Raw genomic sequence first — 19,605 nt, 5'->3', positions numbered from 1 at the left:
ATTTCCAGATAGAAAATATCTTTTTTAGGAGGACACTCCCCCAGAACCTTCAGGGCAAGGGTTTTAAGTTATACCCTAAGGGCATATAAGAACAATGTTTGCACAATGTACCATATATTATTTTTTATTTTAGAGCAGGGCACTTCATATGGAAGGGGTTGTCGTAGAGACTTCAAAAAAGGCTCATTCATTGATTTCTCAAAGAAATCAAGAGTTCCAGGGCCCTTTTAATAGTCGAATGTGATTGGAGGGCAACTAGCCAACCCCCCACCCCCATTATTCCCCAAACACATCCAATCAAAATGTTGAGATAGCCATTTTGTTCAGCGTAGTTGATTCTCAGATAGGAAATATGTCTTTGAGGAGGAGAACACTCCCCCACTACCCTCAGGGCAAGGGTTTCAAGTTATGCCCTGGGGGTATATAAGGTTTTTATAGAAGGCGTTGTCGTAGATACTTCAAAAAAGGCTCATTCGATTGGAAATTCAAAGGACTAGTGCCGTTTTTAATAGTCGAAAGTGATTGGAGGGCGAATAACCCCCCCCCCCCACGCCCATCATTTCCCCAAACACATCCAATCAAAATTTTGCGATAGCCATAGTGTTCAGCGTAATTGATTTCCAGATAGAAAATCTGCTTTTGAGGAGGACACTCCCCCACAGCCCTCATGGCAAGGGTTTTAAGTTATGCCCTGGGGGCATATAAGGTTTTAAAGAAGGCGTTATCGTAGAAACTTCAAAAAAAGCTCATTCGATTGGAAATTCAAAGGGTTAGTGCCCTTTTTAATAGTCGAAGGTGATTGGAGGACAACTAGTCCCCCCACGCCCATCATTCCCCCAAACACATCCAATAAAAATTTTGAGATAGCCATTTTGTTTAGCGTAGTTGATTTCCAGATAGAAAATATATTTTTGAGGAGGACACTCCCCCATAACCCTCAGGGCATTACAAGTTAAAGGGATTACAAGTTATGCCTTGGGGTCATATAAGGTTTTTCTTGAAATCTTTGTCGTAGAAACTTGAAAAAGGGCTCACTCGATTTGAAATTCAAAGGGACAGTACCCTTTTTAATAGATGAAAGTGATTTGAGAGCAACTAACCCCCCCTCTCACGCCCACCTTTTCCCCAAACACATCCAATAAAAATTATTAGACAGCCATTTTATTCAACGTAGTTGAAAGTTTGGGAAATTAGGTCTTTAATGATGACAACCCCTCCCCCCACAGCCTTCAAGGTAAGGGTTGTAAGTTATGCCCTGGGGCATATAAAGTTTTAATTGAAAGCGTTGTCATAGAAACTTCAAAAGGGCTCATTCAATTGGAAATTGAAAGGGCTAGTGCCTTTTTTAATAGTTGAAAGTGATTGAATAGCCACTAACGCCCCTCTCACACCCACCATTTTCCAAAACACATCCAATCAAAATTTTGATATATCCATTTTGTTCAAAGTAGTTGAACGTTCTAGAAATTAGGTCTTTTAGGTTTATAACCCCCTCAGAACCCTCAGTGCAAGGGTTGTCAGTTATGCCCTGGGGGCATATAAAGTTTATATAGAAAGTAGTCCTATAAATCATAGGCAGCAGGATCGCGCTGCCTAAGTAAAGAAAGGGGACACTCAAGAACGAGACAAGAAATAGGGACTAAGTAAAGAGGAGGACACTCCCCCACAACCCTCAGGGCAAGGGGTTTAAGTTATGCCCTGGGGGCATATAAGAACGATGTTGGCACAATGTACTATTGGTTAATTTTTCATTTAGAGCAGGGCACTTCGTATCGAAGAAGTTGTCGTAGAAACTTCGAAAAGCGCTCATTCAATTTGAAATTGTAGTAGCTTGTGCCCTTTTTAATAGTCGAAAGTGATTTTAAGGCAACTAACACCCCTTCTCACGCCCACCATGTCCCCAAACACATCCAATGAAAATTTTGAGATAACAATGTTGTTTAACTGTTGGAGTGGTAAGGGACGGGTGTCACCACTTATTGGTGCAAAAATGGTGCTACACCACTTACTAGAGGGCAAAGCCCCCGGTGGCGCCAAATTATAGTGGGATGCCCGCGCTTACCCCAACGGTTCTGTAAATATCGGGTTTGATAATAACCGATTTACAGTATACCCTGACCCAGGGTATGATAACGTGATCGACCAGTCAAATGACCACTTTAAGGCCAAGGGTACCCGTCCTGGGTTACCGATAATATTTCTAACTATCTCCTTGGACCTTGAGACGCGCCCTTGCGCGCACACCTCTTACCAAAGATGATAAATGGCCGAATCAAATTAAATTCTCAGCATCCTTTGAAGCTTTTCAAGCTGTAAATTTAAGCAGTATGAGTCATCGCTCACCTGGCTTTTTCAGACACTAGCTAATTAATGGATTCCTCTGACATATCATAATAAAAGCTTTCCCGGGATTTAGATGTTTAACATAAATGAAGTTAAATTTATAAAAAGGACATTTTTCTGAAACAAAAGGGGCCAAAGGTCTCAATACCTCCCTCCTAAGAAAAATGACCGCCATCACGAAATGGGTCACAGCACAAAATAGAAAACATAAAATAAATAACACCAACTTCAAAATCACCAAACTTGTTTATCTTATCTTCTTTTTCCAGCAGTGCCTGTACTTCCACCGCTCGGCTCCGGATTCCTCGTCATCCACACGTCTCTACTGTAGAACCACCATGGTCTCTATCGTATGGCATCCGCATTAGGTTTTGAAAGTTAAAGTCCCCAAGACTCGTAGAAAATGATTGTGCGCAGCACAATCAAGAATACAAATTTTCTCGCTGTCACAAATTTACATTTGAGAGGAGCAGAGAATCAGTTTTTGGCACATTTGAGGATGTCAGCTATCCTGAAAAACTTGCTGTACTAGCCTCTCAATTTCCATCTGTGGAAACAACCCCACGTCTCAAATAAAGTGTAAATTGCCCCTTGGCATTATTCCAAATAATCTAAGGCCGAAAATGCAAAGGCCTGTGAAAACGATAAGAGTATAGGGAAATCAGCTAAAAGTTTGAGCGAATCACTAACCAGTTCACTCTGGGTTCCCTCCCCTGGGATAATCAAATGAAGAATGTGCGTTGATGCTAATGCTAATTGAAGATAAAATTTGGATACACCTCCCACTGAATAAAATTTGCCGAAAATAATTGTCGGTTCCCATGAAGAGTAAAAACTATGAATAGGGTTACTGGACAAAGGTTTGGGTGAAATAAGAAGTGACTGGGAGAGAGTATCCCCCAAGGACTCCAGATCAGGTAAAGGGATCACAGCTGGTCCTGTCAGTTGTGCATTGAGGAAAAGGGCTATCTTTCACTACTTCCCACAGGGGATCTTCCCCAAGGGATTCCTCCCCCTCATAAAGGACCGACATACCTTTTGAGTTGATAGTACTAATCTCAGATTCCCTCCCAAGTTTTTTCAATCCGACTCGACATTCAATATCTCCCAACTTTTCCCCAACGTGTTGTAGGTCGTTCATCTCTATTTTGTAATCATCTTGTTTTGCTCCCCATGGGTCATGGACCTCTTTATCCCCCTAGTATTTATGTTATCAAGGTACAGCCCATCCAACATTTTTTTAATCTCTTTTCTCCCTTTTAGTTTTCTTTTCTTTTGTAATAGCATTAAATAAATCATCGTGAAATCTGAATTGGACTTCAGTGTCCATCATCTTTGACTGCTTTTCTTTATTGTAGTTCCACCTTGCGTCTTTTTCCTCTCTTTAGTTTTCTTTACTTTTACCGCAGAAATTAATATTTTGTTATCAAGTGGGAACTGAAATCCGACATTTGGTTTTTCATATTGTACTAAAATTTCTCAAACTTTACGAGGAAAAACCCGTACAATAAATTTTGTTTCATTTTTCTTTCGTACAATCAGTGTTTCATGTTGTCCTGTACTTATTAGTGTCTCATATTCAATAAAAGTGTTCTGAAGTTTTCTGTTTTCTGCAAATTTTCCCGAAAAATCATTTTCGCGCGTCTTGTTTTCAATATTATATTGTCTTTTTACTTCTGCATCCCATTTCTGTGGATTATCAATATTTCGAACACGCGTATCAAGCATTTCGTTTTTCCGACAAGGCAGCACAGCCTCCCAATTTGTCTTATGGGCCGGTCCACTTCCCCCCGTAGTTAACGAAGTTGTATATTTTTCTGGGCTTCAAACTCATGCGGTTCTCTTATACGTTTGAAAATTTCTCCCTGCAATAATTTGAATTAGTTCTCTTCTATCCTCTCTATCTGCCTCTTCCTTTACTTTTCTGGATATTCTATCCTTCTTTCTTTCTTTTCTATCTTCCCCCTCCTTTCGTTCTCTGGCTATTATCTCTTTCTCCATGATTTTTAGTAGTTGTTGAGCCGTATCTATTTGAGTACTTTTTCACGAGCCCCTGCTGGAAATTGAGCCTCTACTACTCCTGCTATTCGGACTACTTTGATTCCTTCTGTCATTACATCTTCCTAATTCATTTTCTGAGTTCATTTGTTCTATATCTGTATTATCTCTAACCCACAACTCCCCTTCATTTGGCACAGCCTCTGAGGGGTGAGTTCGGTTTGTTTTTTTACACATTATTTCTTCCTTGTTTATTTCGTACCCCCTCATTTTACCGTGTATACTCCTTTTCGATTATATTAAGTCTTAATTAATTAGTCAATCTCGACGAGTTCAACAGTTGGCACACGCAAAAATTATGATACGCAATTACTATTGTCTATTGTCCGCTCCGTGTAATAATATTCATCAATTTTCCAAATAACCGGAATATCTAGACTCTATTAGGGAATAACGACTTCTTTCGCAGCAAGCAATTTCATGCGAGTGAAATATATCTCCGAAAAACGAATAACAGGGTTTGGACAAGAAAGTAAACTGAAAAACCGCGCGAAAATTCCACTAGTGAATTAGCTGGACTAAAACTCAAACAGGGGAACTACCCTGTAAAACATATCACTTATCCTCCCTGGATACTCGTACTCCAAATAGAATCTCCTCCTAGGCAGATTACTCAATAGGACAGGTGCCTCCCACCTTCCTTGTCCAATGTGCGCACAAACTGACAAATCCTCCTAATTTGCCGTCTTCAATACTCTTTCAACCTTCGTCAATGAAAATTATATCTAAGTCCACCAATTCACTCAAATAATAACCAAACTTTCAATGTTTTCTTATCTGTCCTTAAACCCTGTAATACTTTTCAATACGGAGATTCCCCCACTGTAAACTCAACTCAATTAATTTCACGTTATTATTTTTTATTTTTGTCTAATAAGGCACAGCCCATTATAGACATTCCTAATTCTATTAACTGATTCCGTTTTTTTTTTCCTTTATATGTAATCACAATAGGCTACTCTGTATGCTAAATTAACTTATTTCTTCGAAAATGCGGAGTTCTTTTACTATCAATGCTGTTAATAGCTCCTTTTCTTGCTGCCACCAGTATTGGAGTGGTAAGGTACGGTTGTCACCACTTATTTGTGCAAAAATGGTGCTACACCACTTAATAGAGGGGAAAGCCCCCGGTGACGCCTAATTATAGTGGGATGCCTGCGTTTACCCCAACGGTTTTGTAGATATCGGGTTTGATAATACCCAATTTACAGTATGCCCTGCCCCAGGGTATGATAACGTGATCGAGCGGTCAACTGGCCACTTTAAGGCCAAGAGTACCCGTCCTGGGTTACCGCTAATATTTCTAACTATCTTCTTGGACTCTACCTAGGCTAAAAAGTCAAAGATTATATAGTGTAAAAAACCTTAATGTATTCAATGAAGCATATAACAGAACCCAAACGGAACTAAAACCAATAACTCTTATAATTAATAAAAACACTTAGAGACGCGCCCTTGCGGGAGCACCTCTGACCAAAGGTGATGAATGGCCGAATCAAACTAAATTTCCAGCATCCTTTGAAGTTTTTTAAGCTGTAAATTTAAGCTGTTTGAGTCATCGCTCACCTTGCTTTTTAAGACACTAGCTAATTAATGGATTCTTCAGACTTGTCATAATAAAAGCTTTCCCGGGATTTAGATATTTAACATAAATGAAGTTAAATTTATAAAAAGAATATTTTTCTGAAACAAAAGGGGCCAAAGGTCCCAACATTAACGTAGTTGAAAGTTCTAGAAATTCGGTCTTAGAGGATGACAACCACCCTACCAGACCTTTGTAAGGGTTATAATTTGTGCCCTGGGGGCATATAAGGTGTTTATAGAAAGCGTTGTCGTTTCCAAAAGGGCTCATTCGATTGGAAATCAAAAGCCCTAGTGCTCTTTTTAATAGTCGAAAGTGATTGGAAGGCTTGACATTTTTATAGTAAAGATCGAAGTGGGTATAATGTATTATTTTTTGTTGTTGCTTTTGTTTAGACCAGGGCACATTGAATCGAAGGAGTTGTCGTGGGAACTTCGAAAAGGGCTCATTCGATTGCAAATAGAAATGGCTGCTGCCCTTTTTAATAGTCAAAGTGATTTGAGTGCAACCAATCCCATTTCCACTTCCTGCTCTTAAAATCTAACCAAATCAAAATAGCGTAAGTATATCCAAGCTATCAAAGAAAGTACACACATTTTTTTGCGAATGGTATCAAGTTTTCCATTTCAGGTCAACTAGGGGAGGTATGAAATTAAATTAAACAGTACTATTTGTGTCCAGATGTTAAAAGGGTGTATGTTGTTGAAAATTGCTGAAAATTTTTCTCCAGCATACAAATAGCAGGCCAAACTATAAAGTCTTAAAAAACGAAAAGATTTAAAGTATTATTTTCTTTTCCCCTGAAAAGACTCTGTCAATACAAAACGAAATTAAATTAATTAAAAAAAAACTTTTTCCACAAAATAAGTTTTTCAAAGAAAAGTAAAGAACTCCATTAAACAAAAAATGAGCAAAAATTAAATCAAATAATCTACCAATCGTGAAACTACCACAAATCAGCATCGATAAATAAATGAAACCCAAAACGAACAGAAATTACAATAATTAAACGAGTCAAACTCAAAACGAGCAGAAATTAATATAAGTTGTGCGCAAAACCCCTGTGTCTTCCCAAGGTCAGAGCAAAATTTTGCACTTTACTGAAAGAACACAAATGAATGTGCATTGTCAGTTTATTATACATATACTGATATTTAGTAATCAAAATGTTAATATTATTTGATTTATTAAAGTTATAAAAGTAAAAACATTTATTCGATTGGAAATTCAAAGGGCTAGTGCCCTTTTTAATGATCAAAAGGGATTGGAGGGCAACTACCCCCCCCCCCTCCCCCCACGCCCATCATTTCCCCAAACACATCCAATGAAAATTTTGAGATAGCAATTTTGTTCACCGTACTTGATTTCCAGATAGAAAATATGTTTTTGAGGAGGACACTCCCCCACAACCCTCGGGGTAAGGGTTTTAAGTTATGCCCTGAGTGCATTTAAAAACGATGTTGGCACAATGTACTATTTATTTATTTTTTTCTTTTAGAGCTGGGCACTTCATATGGAAGGGGCCGTCTTAGAAACTTCAAAAGGGGCTCATTCGATTTGAAATTGAGAGTTCTATTGCCATTTTTATAGTTGAAAGTGATTGGAGGGCAACTAGCCCCCCCCCTACGCCCATCATTCCCCCAAACGCACTTCATATGGAAGGGGTCGTCGTAGAAACTTCAAAAGGGGCTCATTCGATTGGAAATTGAGAGTTCTAATAGCATTTTTAATAGGCGAAAGTGATTAGTGATATTTTTTGTTGTTGTTGTTGTTTAGACCAGGGCACTTCGTATCAAAGGAGTTGTCGTGGGAACTTCGAAAAGGGCTCATTCGATTGAAAATATAAAGGGCTGATGCCCTTTTTAATAGTCAAAAGGGGTTGGATGGCAACTAATCCCCCTTCCACTTCCCCCCTCCCACGCCAACCCTCCCATTTGTCCATTATGTTTAAAAACTAAATGTTGCCTTAAGATTAAATCACAATGCACTTTAATATTGCTAATTCCTAATAAGGCATCTCAGCAGTATCCCAAGAAGGACTGAGAGTATTATGTTCAAACTTTCGGGGCTACTTCTGCTCTTAAAATTTAACCAAATCAAAATAGCGTAAGTGAATCCAAGCTATCAAAGAAAGAAAACAGTTTTTTTGCGAATGGTATCAAGTTTTCCATTCCAGATCAACTAGAGGAGGTATGAAACTAAATTAAACAGTACTATTTGTGTCCAGATTTTTAAAAGGGTGTATGTTGTTAAAAATTGCTGAAAATTTTTCTCAAGCATATAAATAAAGTCTTAAAAAACTATAAAGTCTTAAAAAACGAACAGATTTAAAGTATTATTTTCTTTTTCTCTGAAAAGACTCTGTCAATATAAAACGAATAGAAATTAATTAAAAACAAAATTTTCCACAAAATAGGTTTTTCAAAGAAAAGTAAAGAACTCCATTAAACAAAAAATGAGGGAAAATAAAATTAAATAATTTACCAAGCGTGAAACTTCTACAAATCAGCATTGATAAATAAATGAATCCCCAAAAGAACAGAAATAAATAAATAACCGAGTGAAACTCAAAAACGAGTAGAAATTAACATAAGTTGGGCGCAAAACCCCTATGCATTCCCAAGGCCATATAAAAATTTGCACTTTACGGAAAAAATACAAATGAATGTGCATTGTCAGTTTATTATACATATACTGATATTTAGTAATCAAAATGTTTACATTATTTGATTTATTAAAGTTATAAAAGTAAAAACATTAATTTTTTTTCAGTAAACTGCGAATTTTGTTCTGGCCTTGGGAAGGCATAGGGGTTTTGCGCCCAACTTATGTTAATTTCTGCTCGTTTTGAGTTTGACTCGGATATTTATTGTAATTTCTGTTCGTTTTGGGTTTCGTTTATTTATCGATGCTGATTTGTGGTAGTTCCACGCTTGGTAGATTATTTAATTTTATTTTTTGCTCATTTTTTATTTAGTGGAGTTCTTTGCTTTTCTTTGAAAAAATTATTTGTTGAAATTTGTTTTTTAATTATTCCTAAAAAAGCCCACCATACCAAACCTAGAGGAATTGCCCATTCATCAGAATCCAGTAGAAATGCTTGTGTCTTTTAGTAGCCTAAAATTTGCTTGAGGGATGGCACCCCTCAAGGTCACCCTTGCAGGCAGGATTTCCCTGTCAGAGATGGAGATAGAAAAGGACTTTGTGGTAGGGCAGAGATCTCAAATACTCTCAAAGCAACGGAATACCTCCAACCTTTTGTACCCAATATATCCTCGTCAGGTCATTTGTGTTTATCGATTAAACCTATTATCCTTTTTACCAATGAATGGATATTTTTGGGAGTGGGGGGAATTTTCAGTGGCGATGTTCTTATCACAGCTGACGGATTTATCACGGGAGGAAGAATTTTATGAGGAGAATTGCATTGGGAGTTGGTGTTTTTTGGGGTGTAGTTGCTTGTTGGGAGGAATTTTTAAAAACTTTCAAAGTTGAAAATGATATCGTTGTTAATATGTAGGCAGAGGGATTTTCAACGGAGGGGGGAATTTTCCGCAGGGGGGAATTTTCTTGAATTTCCTCTATTTTGAGATCACAGAAATATGCTACTGGTAAGCTTGTGCTATTTATAAAAGCCTGAAGAAAACTCCTTCATATGAATACCAATGTATGATGTAGTGTGGTAATCAGCTTCCTTATTTCTGCTTTATGGTGGTAGTGTTTTGTGTTTTGTTTTTTTTTTTGGGGGGGGGGGCAAATCATCCTACGCTTTATGCGTCTTCCCAGATTTTCCTAGAACAATTTTGGAGCTGGGCTGTCTCTGTATGAGCCTGGAAAGTCATTCTGCTAACCCTCTTCCCGAAAAAGATAATTAGTGACACTAGGTTCAAACCCCTGCCCCTAATGACATAGGATTGTAAATCGGGAATGTAAGTCCACTCGTATAGGATTAATAGCGTCAACTCTATTCTGAGGATTATTATGGCTAAAGAAGAGACTTATAATATACTTAATTAACGAGTTTAGAAGCTCATGACTACAAAGTAGTACTACTACCTTGTATTTCCATAAGATACAAGATGGCAGTGTAATTTCTTAGAAAAAGAATTTTATCTAATTTTGTCTCTTGTTCTTAAGCAAAGATGAAGAATAATAAAACTTCTAATTTATTGCTATATATTAGCCCAAGAAAAGTGCAAAAGTGGATATTAATACAACACTTCTCCCTTACCTAATAGGCCTTACCTAATATTTCAGGCTCATAGTTCAATACTGCTCAAAAACAAATAAAAACATTTTCATCTATAATATATCAAATTTTTAGTAAAGTGGTATGTTTCCGATGAGTTTTAGGAGGTAATGTTTTGACAGTCAATCTTTTTTCTGGGATTTCATTCCTTTTAATTTCCACATCACTGTTTGATTTCATCGGAAAATCTACATTTGTTTACTAGGACTTTTGAAATGTTGCTTAACTAAAAAAAACTTCTTTGGTAATATTGTGATTTTTTCAGCTTTTGGAAACGTATCTTCAATTTGTCAGTCTTGCAATTACCAATGCAAAAATAATGGAAGCATCAAGACGAGAATATGAAAGGAATCGGGTAAGAGATTCACCCTTTTGCTAGAACGTTGACAAATTAGGTTAAGCTTCGTCTTGATTGCAATCATTCACCCTGCCAGCAGCAGGGCCGGCTTTAGCTGGACAGCCAATCATAGCCGTCAGAATATTCTAAGGCTGTCCAGTTATATTGACTATCCAATCAAAACATCAGGTTCAAAAATGATCTGCCCACAAAAGATGCTGCTGGCGGGGACATAATGATGCATACATACATAAAATAAAAGCAAACCATGTCAATCAAGACGAAGATTTACAACATGTTTACGTGTAGGCAATCAAATTCACCGTCTTTTTCTTGTTTTCGGCCTCACAGCAGTCAAATGTATCGAAATAAGCTTTCGCAAAAATAAATATTAATTTCTTTCCTAAAACACGAATATAAGTTACAATGGTTACAATAGTTTTGCATGTACCTTCAACTTAAAAAGTCCTCCTGGTTTGGTTCTGGATAGAAGTATCAGTAATCAGTATCAGTATCAGGATATCAGTAATATCAGTCAAAAAGTGGCCTTATAAATGATTGAATGTTCGTCTTAATATCAAACCTCCAGTGTTCGTGCGCAAGTCCAGACATCCCGCCAGATTAACCTAAAAAATTTGCCTGCTACTCTTTTTTACTTAAATTACTTTAAGACTGTGTTTATTTATAAAATTTATCCTACCACAAGTAGACAAAAATTTCTACATATTTCATATTTTCATAAAATCTTACTCCAGCCTCCAATCCAGATTGAAATGCATACAAAATAAGCATGAGAGTTGAGGAAAGCCTAATTCAAGAGGCTGCACACAGGATCTGCAATTGTTTGTATTTCTTTTTTCATAAATAAGCATGATCAAAGTACTGCTTAATCAAACTAGTGGAAGCAGATCTGGTGCAAGCTGAACTGGTTCAAGCACATCAAACTACTGCTTGATCAATACTCACTATGTACTTATTCATTTTCATTTTCCCCCTTAGGATTTTTGGACCAGTTATTAAGATCTTCCATATGATGTAATTTGTCATAGATGGACTGCCATAGCCCTTCAAGGGCTCAATTTTCATATATATACTGTCTCCCAAAAATATATTTGGAAAGTCTTTTAGGATTTATTGTATTCTGAACCTTTTTCGTTCCTGTCTTCTGAAATGTTGTCAGTCTTTTTTAATGTATGTGTTTATATGTACCACAAATTGAGTAAATGAATGAATGAATGAACTTAATTCCCCACTAAAACGACATAGTTTCACTAGAGGAGTAATAAAAGGAAAGATAGCAACAAAAAAGCATCAAATAAGAAATGCAAAAATATGTACAAGCACAACAGCAAATGGACCCTAATATCACTAAACATCACACAGTTCATTTCCCGTTAAACTCATATAAAATTTCTCTGGTATTTTTGGAACAACCATGTTCGGATCCGGTAAGTTATTTTGGTTGTTAATAAGCTGCGGTAAGTTAATAGCTGCGTTACGCTTCCAAGGAGGCAAGCGCAAAAGGACTTAACAAAAACGGTAGTAAAAAGAACACATCGTACGTTTATTCCTATCAGATAGATAAACTCAAAAAGGAGAGAGCATCAACAAATGTTGTGTAACCATCACCGGAAATAGCTGGGCCTGAATTTGTCAACTTTCAAAGAACTGCAATTGCTTGTAATGAAACATATTCAACTTGCAATATTAAGTAAATTTCTAGTGGGTCCTATAACTTAGCTATGATGAAGATGAAAACGTCATTTGATGCCTTTTTTGCGCTCTTTCATAATTCAAGAATTGCTTCTGGGGCTAATTGCATCTTGAGTCCTTAAAGGGGCCCTAAAGGTTTTTCATTTTTGTAACCACAGAAAGAAGTTATCAACGATAGTTAAGTTATTAAAAAGTGATTAAAAACATATCACTAGTTTATATATGAGTTGTTCAAGACTAATATTTTCCAAAAATACTTATTTATAAAAATTAAAACCTAATTCATTAGGCAACTCAGTGCTAATTTTCAGTTCAATTCAGTTAGTTCAATTCACTGAATTAGGCAATTCAGTGCTAATTTTAGTTGATGAATTTCGAATAACACATCCTTAAATTGAAACGGTAAATTGAAACAGTTTATATTTTAGGTGCTGGGACAATATCTCTAGATCAAAAAGTTCTAAATCTAGCTGGCACAATATTTGTCATTTTATTTTTAGTTTTTCAGTGACTATACCAAAAAAACATTTTTAAGTGTAATGCACCAAAAACATGTTATTCAAAACCTTAAAGGGGACAAGGCAATCTATAATGCTTATATCCCCTCTACTCCCTCTAATTGACATGACTGACCCTAGACATGGTTTACAATGTCAAGACTTCATTTTCATTCCTAGCCTATCACACAATAAAATAGTTTCGTAGCAAACAGTTCGTGGTAACGAGCTGTAAGCAAGGAGTGATGCGGCTCAATAGTAACCGAAACTCAAGAAAACGGAAGTTACACATCAAAAGAATTATATTTTGATGCTAATTTCAAATATATAAGTTTCACCAAGTTTAGTGTAACCCATTAAAAGTTACGAGAGAGATGAGATGAGATATACATTTATTAAAAAAGAAAACAAACACTATTCGCCTTTCGCCTGCCAGGAAAGGCAATAAGCTTGAAAGGGCAAGCGAGGTTATCACTCTCAGCTAATTAAAACACTTGCTACTCAACACACAAGAAACTTATCTGATGAAGGAATAAAGGAAAAAAGAGAGAAAGAGGAAAAGACAAGAAGTAGATAAAAAAGCAAAAAAAGCAAATTAAATCGGGGAAATACCTTAAATAGAATGACAACCTGGAGTGGGCTTAACACCAAATTCACTCACGATATAAAAAAAAACTTCTTTGCCCGCGACTTGAAAGCCGGAAGACTAGGCGCATTTTTCACACACTCGGGCAATATATTCCAAACATGGGGACCATAATGGCGAATCACAAAAGATGCCCGAGTGGTGCTCCTAAACTCATGAGTTAAGTCATCAGCTTTTCTTGTATTATGATCATGAAGGTCTCTATTAAAAGTAAAAATATTTTCAAAAGCAGGGGTGAACAGCTGATTGAAATATTTGTACGAGAAAATCGCGACTTGGTAATCTCAAATTTGGGATACTTTCATTAGCCTACTATTTATAAAATGTTTATGAGCAGGAGCCTCATCAGAATCGTAAAATACAAATACTCATTTTACAGCTCTATCCTGAAGCGTTTGTACTCTTCTAAAAATTGTTACAAAATTACTAGACCATATAGAGCATCCGTAGCTAATATATGGGTAAAATATAGAAAAATAAATCATTTTCAGGATCTTTTTTGGGACTAGATTTTTAATTCTTTGCATCACCCCAAGGCCTCTGCTTAATTTTTCAGCTATTGCACTTGAATGGTTTTTCCACGACAGGTTTTCATCAATTAAAAACCCCAAATACTTCGTTGTTGTTACTCTCTTTATTACATTTTCTTGAACCGTGATATGGTCATTTCCAGCACTAGACGAACGTCTAGAAACTATCATGAAAAAGGTTTTAGAAAAGTTTAGGGTTAACATATTTTGCTGAGAAAAAGTTAGAAATTCAGAAACTACATTATGAATTTTATTATATAAAACATCAAGTGAAGGCGCTGCCAGAAAGAGCAAAGTGTCATCTGCAAACAGGATGACACCAGCCTCTGACAGGTAGTGTTTCACTCGATCAATGAAAATAATGAAAAGTGAAGGTCCCAAGATTGACCATTGTGGAACCTCACACTCTATTTTCTTTTTTTGAATACAAAAATGACGGGTTCTTAACTATCTGATACCGATTGTTTAGATACGATGAAAACCACACCAGAATTGAACCCTTAGACCTAATCGAGTCAAGAGCTTGAATAAGCTCTGAGGGGTCCACCGTACCGAACGCTTTTTTCATATCCAAAAACACAGCTGCGGGTATGAGACCAGCTTCAGATGCATCACTAATCCAATCAACCAATTTCAGAACTGCTATATCCGTAGTTAACCCTTTTCTGAACCTAAATTGATTTTCCATTAGAATTTTATTCTTTTCAATATAATAACTTAACTGGGCATGTACCACTTTTTCATATAACTTAGAGAAAAATGGGAGAATAGATATAGGTCTTCGTTTCGATGGGTCATCTTTTTTCCCTCCTTTATGAAGAGGAACCACTTGCAATCTTTAGTGCTTCCGGGAAGACTCCAAGATCTGGAGAAAGGTTCATGAGGTGCGTCAACAAAGGTAAGGCACTTGTTTTTGCAGCCTTTACGAGTTTCAGGGAAAACTCGTCCATCCCGCTAGAGCTTGACTTCATCGTAGTCAAGAATCGTGCCACTTCCTATTCCGAATATCTTGCAAACTCAATAGAATTATGACTTACAAGTTGTCTTTCTACGACAGATCCAAACCTCGCTGATGTGCGTATTTTAGCCCGCGCTTGATCGCAGAGTCTTTTTCCTTCATTTGCAAAATAACCACACAGAAATTCAGATATATCTTGAGAATTAATAAGACGACCTCCTGTTGTCTCCATGACTCTCGCCTCCTCCTTACTATTAAATTTACTCAAAAGTTTTTTCAATGTTTTCCATGTATTTTTCATATTCCCTTGATTTTCATGAAATTTATTTTGGAAATAAAGTTTCTGAGCATTCCGTTTTACTGAATTTAAAATATTCCGAAATCTCTTGAATTTTATAAAACTATCATCTAAATGATCCTTTAAATAATTCACGTAAAGTTTGTTTTTCTGCTTTATTGAAACTAGAATAGCTTTTGTTATCCATGGCTTGTTAGGAAAATTTCTATTAGGGTTTATTCTTCGCAAGGGACATGTTTCATTCATTACATTCGTCACTATCTCACTGAATAGGTTATATGCAGTATTTGGACACTTTTCCTTTATTACACGCGAGAGATTTGTTTCATCCATCATATTTGTAAAACTATTTAGGTTTTTATTATTCATTTCACGGTAAAACGAAGCCCTTTCATTTCGTTTATTTTCCTTTGACTGATTCAGCTTTATTTTACTTATTAAAAGAAGGTGATCCGAGCCGTCGGACACAACCACATCTGCTTGGGATCTTTCAAGCAATCCACCATTAACGAAAAAATTATCAATTAAAGATGCCGAGAGATGCGAAATCTGAGTTAGAATAGTAACAAGAGGAAAACTATCATGTGACACCATCATATTAACAAAATCTGAGCTATTCGCTCTTTTTAGTAAATCTATATTAAAATCTCCCATCATAAATTTGTTTTTATTTTCATTATTAATTTTATCTAACAATGGTTCAAATTCATCAAGAAAAAAACTAATATCACATGACGGATTTTTGTAAATTAATCCCAAAATCAAGTTCCTTTCCCCGTCATTTTTTATTTCAATGAAAAGTGTTTCGATCCTACCTTCAAGCCACAGGGAAAGGTCATCCCTAACCCAATATTGGGTACCTTCATTAATCAAAGTTGTCCGTTCTCTTCGCTCGTAAATATATCCTGGGAAAGAAAAATCCCATGGCAGTGACTTCCTAGAAACAAATGTCTCACAAAGGCCTACAATACACGGTTTCTTATCTAGCGAACTTAAAATCTCACATAAAGAAGAATATGCCATTCTTAGACCTTGACAATTCCAGAAAACGACCGCTCTTTCTGCACTCGCAGGATTTGAATACTCATAAAGATTATTCGGATTCACATAATTACTTGGGCGACAATTCAACGAAAAATTATCTATGCATTCATCATCCCCCGCAAGTGTGTCACAAGCTTGGCTTCCAAGAATAAACCGGTTTTTTTCAAAATAATTCAAAGGGTCATAATATATATTCGCACTCATTGAAGAGGGTGACTACCTTTACGACAAAAAAAAACAAAAAAACATACTGATAGGCAGAAAGAAGAAGGAAAATCAAAGAGAGAAGAAAGGAAAAAAAACGTGAAAGGAACTGAAAATACTAAAGGGAAAGCAAGCATACAAGTTAATTCAACAACACAATTTACACAACACAAAATTATATGGTCAGATTCGGCAAACGAACCACTTTAGCCATAGCTCGAATTTCACGGGTCTCTTCCACTGAGTTTTTTCCAAAAATCGTCCCGTTATTCGACCAAACATTTCTGTTTCCAAGCTTACTCTTAGCCAAGTCTAGAATCTGTTTCTTTTTTGATGTTAGGTACTCGGTGACAAAAATTCTCGACCGAGCAAGCTTTGACTTACATGCAAAAACTTTTCTTGCAATTTCAGCAGACTTGAACGCAACCAACACAGGCAAAGGACGCTTTTTTGCATTTACAATGGTGTCTGAATCAGTATAATTTGCTCGAAATTTAAATACAGAAACTATTGCGGTCGAAGAAAAATCAGAAATTTGCATTTTATCTGTAATCACATTCAATACACACTCAGAGATGGGAAGACCCCCACTATGGTCAACACAATGAAATACGAGCTGATTCAGTCGTTTTTCCTGCTCTATATCATCAATACGGGTTTCCAGCTGTTCAACCCTATTTTATAGGGCTAGGTTTGCGTTTTGAAAAGCCCGTAGTTTGTTTTCAATCTCATCAAACTTAGCCAAATACTAAATGAGTAATAGAGTCGTGAATCTGATAAAAGATAGAGTCAACCAAATCCTCACGAATTGACATTCCAACTTTTTTAAATAATTATTTTTGAATATAATTACGGATATTTGATTTAAGTGTGTCCAAGTCCGATGAAAAAGAGTTTACTGAATTGACCGATATATCTGGTAAACTCGAACCACTAATCTCAAGATGCTTATGAGGAAAATCAGCTGATTCCGCAAAAGCGTTCGCAACACCTAATTCATTTTTCTTCTTAGCCTCCTTTGAAATGCTAACAAAGTTCGAAAGCTGTGAGGCTGTTGTAGTCACGATTTCATGGCTTCCGTAACAAAATACAACGTAAGATATTTTATTGTTCTTGGCCTTAATTATGTCCAACACTCGGCAGGGCCATGGTGGATAACTTCTGAATTTTGCTAGAACAACAGCATCCTTTGTGAACTGAACCATTGAAATGTATTATCAAAAAGGCAAAAAACTGCACTTAACTTTGAATAGGTAGGTCAACGTGAGCTTATGAATCACCTTATGATCGGTTCATCAGTCCAAATATCCAAAAAATTGTACCCAATTTCATTCAATATCAAGTTCATTATCCATTAATCATGTCCAACAAATCATATCCGATTTCATTCAATAGGTCGCTGCGCTTTTGTAGGTAACAGGTTTTAGATAATTAGAGCCTGAGAATACTTGCCTTAAATTCGACAAAAGTCATAGAATCTTAAGGAAAATCACAATATCACATTCAGCGTATCAGAGAACCCTACTGTAGAGCTTTCAAGCTCCTATATTCAAAAGCGTGGAATTTTATATTTTTTTGCCAGAAGAAAGATCACGGATGCGCGTTTTTTTGTTGTTTTTTTTCGTTTTTTCCCATGGTCATTTTTTTTCCAAAGTTACCCGATCAAATTTTTATACTTACATTTTGTTCAGTATAGTCGAAAATTCTAATATCTATGTCTTTATTTGAAAAATGACCCCCCCCCCCAGTCCCTGAGGAAAGGTCTGCAAGTTGCGAACTCTGCCCATTGGTTACATATAGTATTTGTTATCGGAAAGTATAGAGCCGTTTTTTTGGCAGGGGGGGGGAGTGCATGGGGTGGATTTATATCGAAGAATCATCCTTGGGAAGGGCAATTTCTGGGGAGTGAATATTCCAGGGGAAATATTACACTGGGGGGGGGGGGGTTATAACAGAATTACCATACGAAATTGAAATGTTCCGGGGAAATTATTCGGAGGCTTTTTTCGGCGTGTATTGTTTTCTTGGAAATAATTTTCACGGAAGGGGTATTTCTGGAGTGATCGGGAAACTGATTAGATGTTAAAGTCTGATTTAAATGAAAGAATTTTCGGGAGAATATTTCAGAGTGAAGATTTTTCAGGGTAAAGAGCAAGGTATTGAAGTGGGGGAAACCCTTCATATCCGGAATAAATCTTCAAAAATTTATATGCAAAATTGTTTTAATTTTTCATGTACGCTGAGCCAAATTCGGACCTGTATTAGTTGAAAACGTTCAGAAATAAAAAATAGACAAGTTTTTCTAACTGACAGTAAGGAGCGAAATTAAAACTTAAAACGAACAGAATTTTTTTCGTATATGAAAGGGGCTATCCCCTCCATAACGTCTCGCTCTTTACGCTAAAGTTTCTATTGTTTTAAAAACTAGAGTTAAAGAGTGAGGCGTTGAGGCGGGGACAGCCCTTTTCATATACGGAATAATTTCTGTTCGTTTTAAGTTTTAACGCCGCTTCTTACTTTCAGTTAGAACATTTTTTTCTTTTTTTTTTATTTAATTAGATTACAAAACCATTTTTCAACGCATAAGAAACCACTATTTTGTATAGTCAGATTTATAAGTATTTGATAACAACTTTTTAGAAAAGAACATAACATGATAAAGTCAACTTATTACAACTGTTTTAGTATGCGGAAATTTAATAAAAACATGTTTTTTCAACTGAAAGTAAGGAGCAACTTTAAAACTTAAAGTGAACAGAAATTATTTCGTATATGAGTGGGTTCGCCCCCTCGTCAATACCTCACTCTTTACGCTAAAGTTTGAATTTTGGTCCAATTTTGTAAGAATGACCCCTGAGTCACAAAGACCGTTTAATTAGAATAAATATCTCTTTTAAAAATGCTAAAAATACTTTAGCGTAATGAGCGAGGTATTGACGAGGGGGTGAACTCCCTTATATATGACATAATTTCTGTTCCTTTCAAGTTTTAGTGCTTATGCTTACTTTCAGTTGAAAATTCTTGTTTTTTTTTTAAATTTCTGATCGTTTTTTAAATAATACTGTCAAAACCAGCAAAAATTCTCTTCCCCCATGGAAAATTCCTCCGTGGAAAGATCCTCCTACGTAAAGTTGTCTGATACACTA

The 19,605-nt window shown here is 36.3% G+C and overlaps 1 protein-coding gene across 1 annotated transcript in view; it reads left to right on the top strand.

Annotated features, from left to right (window-relative positions):
• The first annotated feature begins 10,501 nt into the window (after positions 1–10,501).
• LOC148943868 (dual 3',5'-cyclic-AMP and -GMP phosphodiesterase 11A-like) overlaps positions 10,502–19,605 on the top strand; it is a 103,598-nt gene continuing 94,494 nt past the window's right edge. The window contains exon 1 of the mRNA XM_089101267.1: positions 10,502–10,587. Within this exon, the coding sequence (XP_088957393.1) occupies positions 10,552–10,587 (36 nt within the window). The 5' untranslated portion in view covers positions 10,502–10,551. The remainder of the gene's footprint in view (positions 10,588–19,605) is intronic.

The sequence above is a fragment of the Artemia sp. Qi Xiang Cuo genome, chromosome 15 (assembly GCF_049724085.1).
Source record: "Artemia sp. Qi Xiang Cuo chromosome 15, ASM4972408v1, whole genome shotgun sequence".
In the NCBI taxonomy this organism is placed as follows: domain Eukaryota; kingdom Metazoa; phylum Arthropoda; class Branchiopoda; order Anostraca; family Artemiidae; genus Artemia; species Artemia sp. Qi Xiang Cuo.
This window is presented reverse-complemented; position numbering and strand designations above follow the sequence as displayed.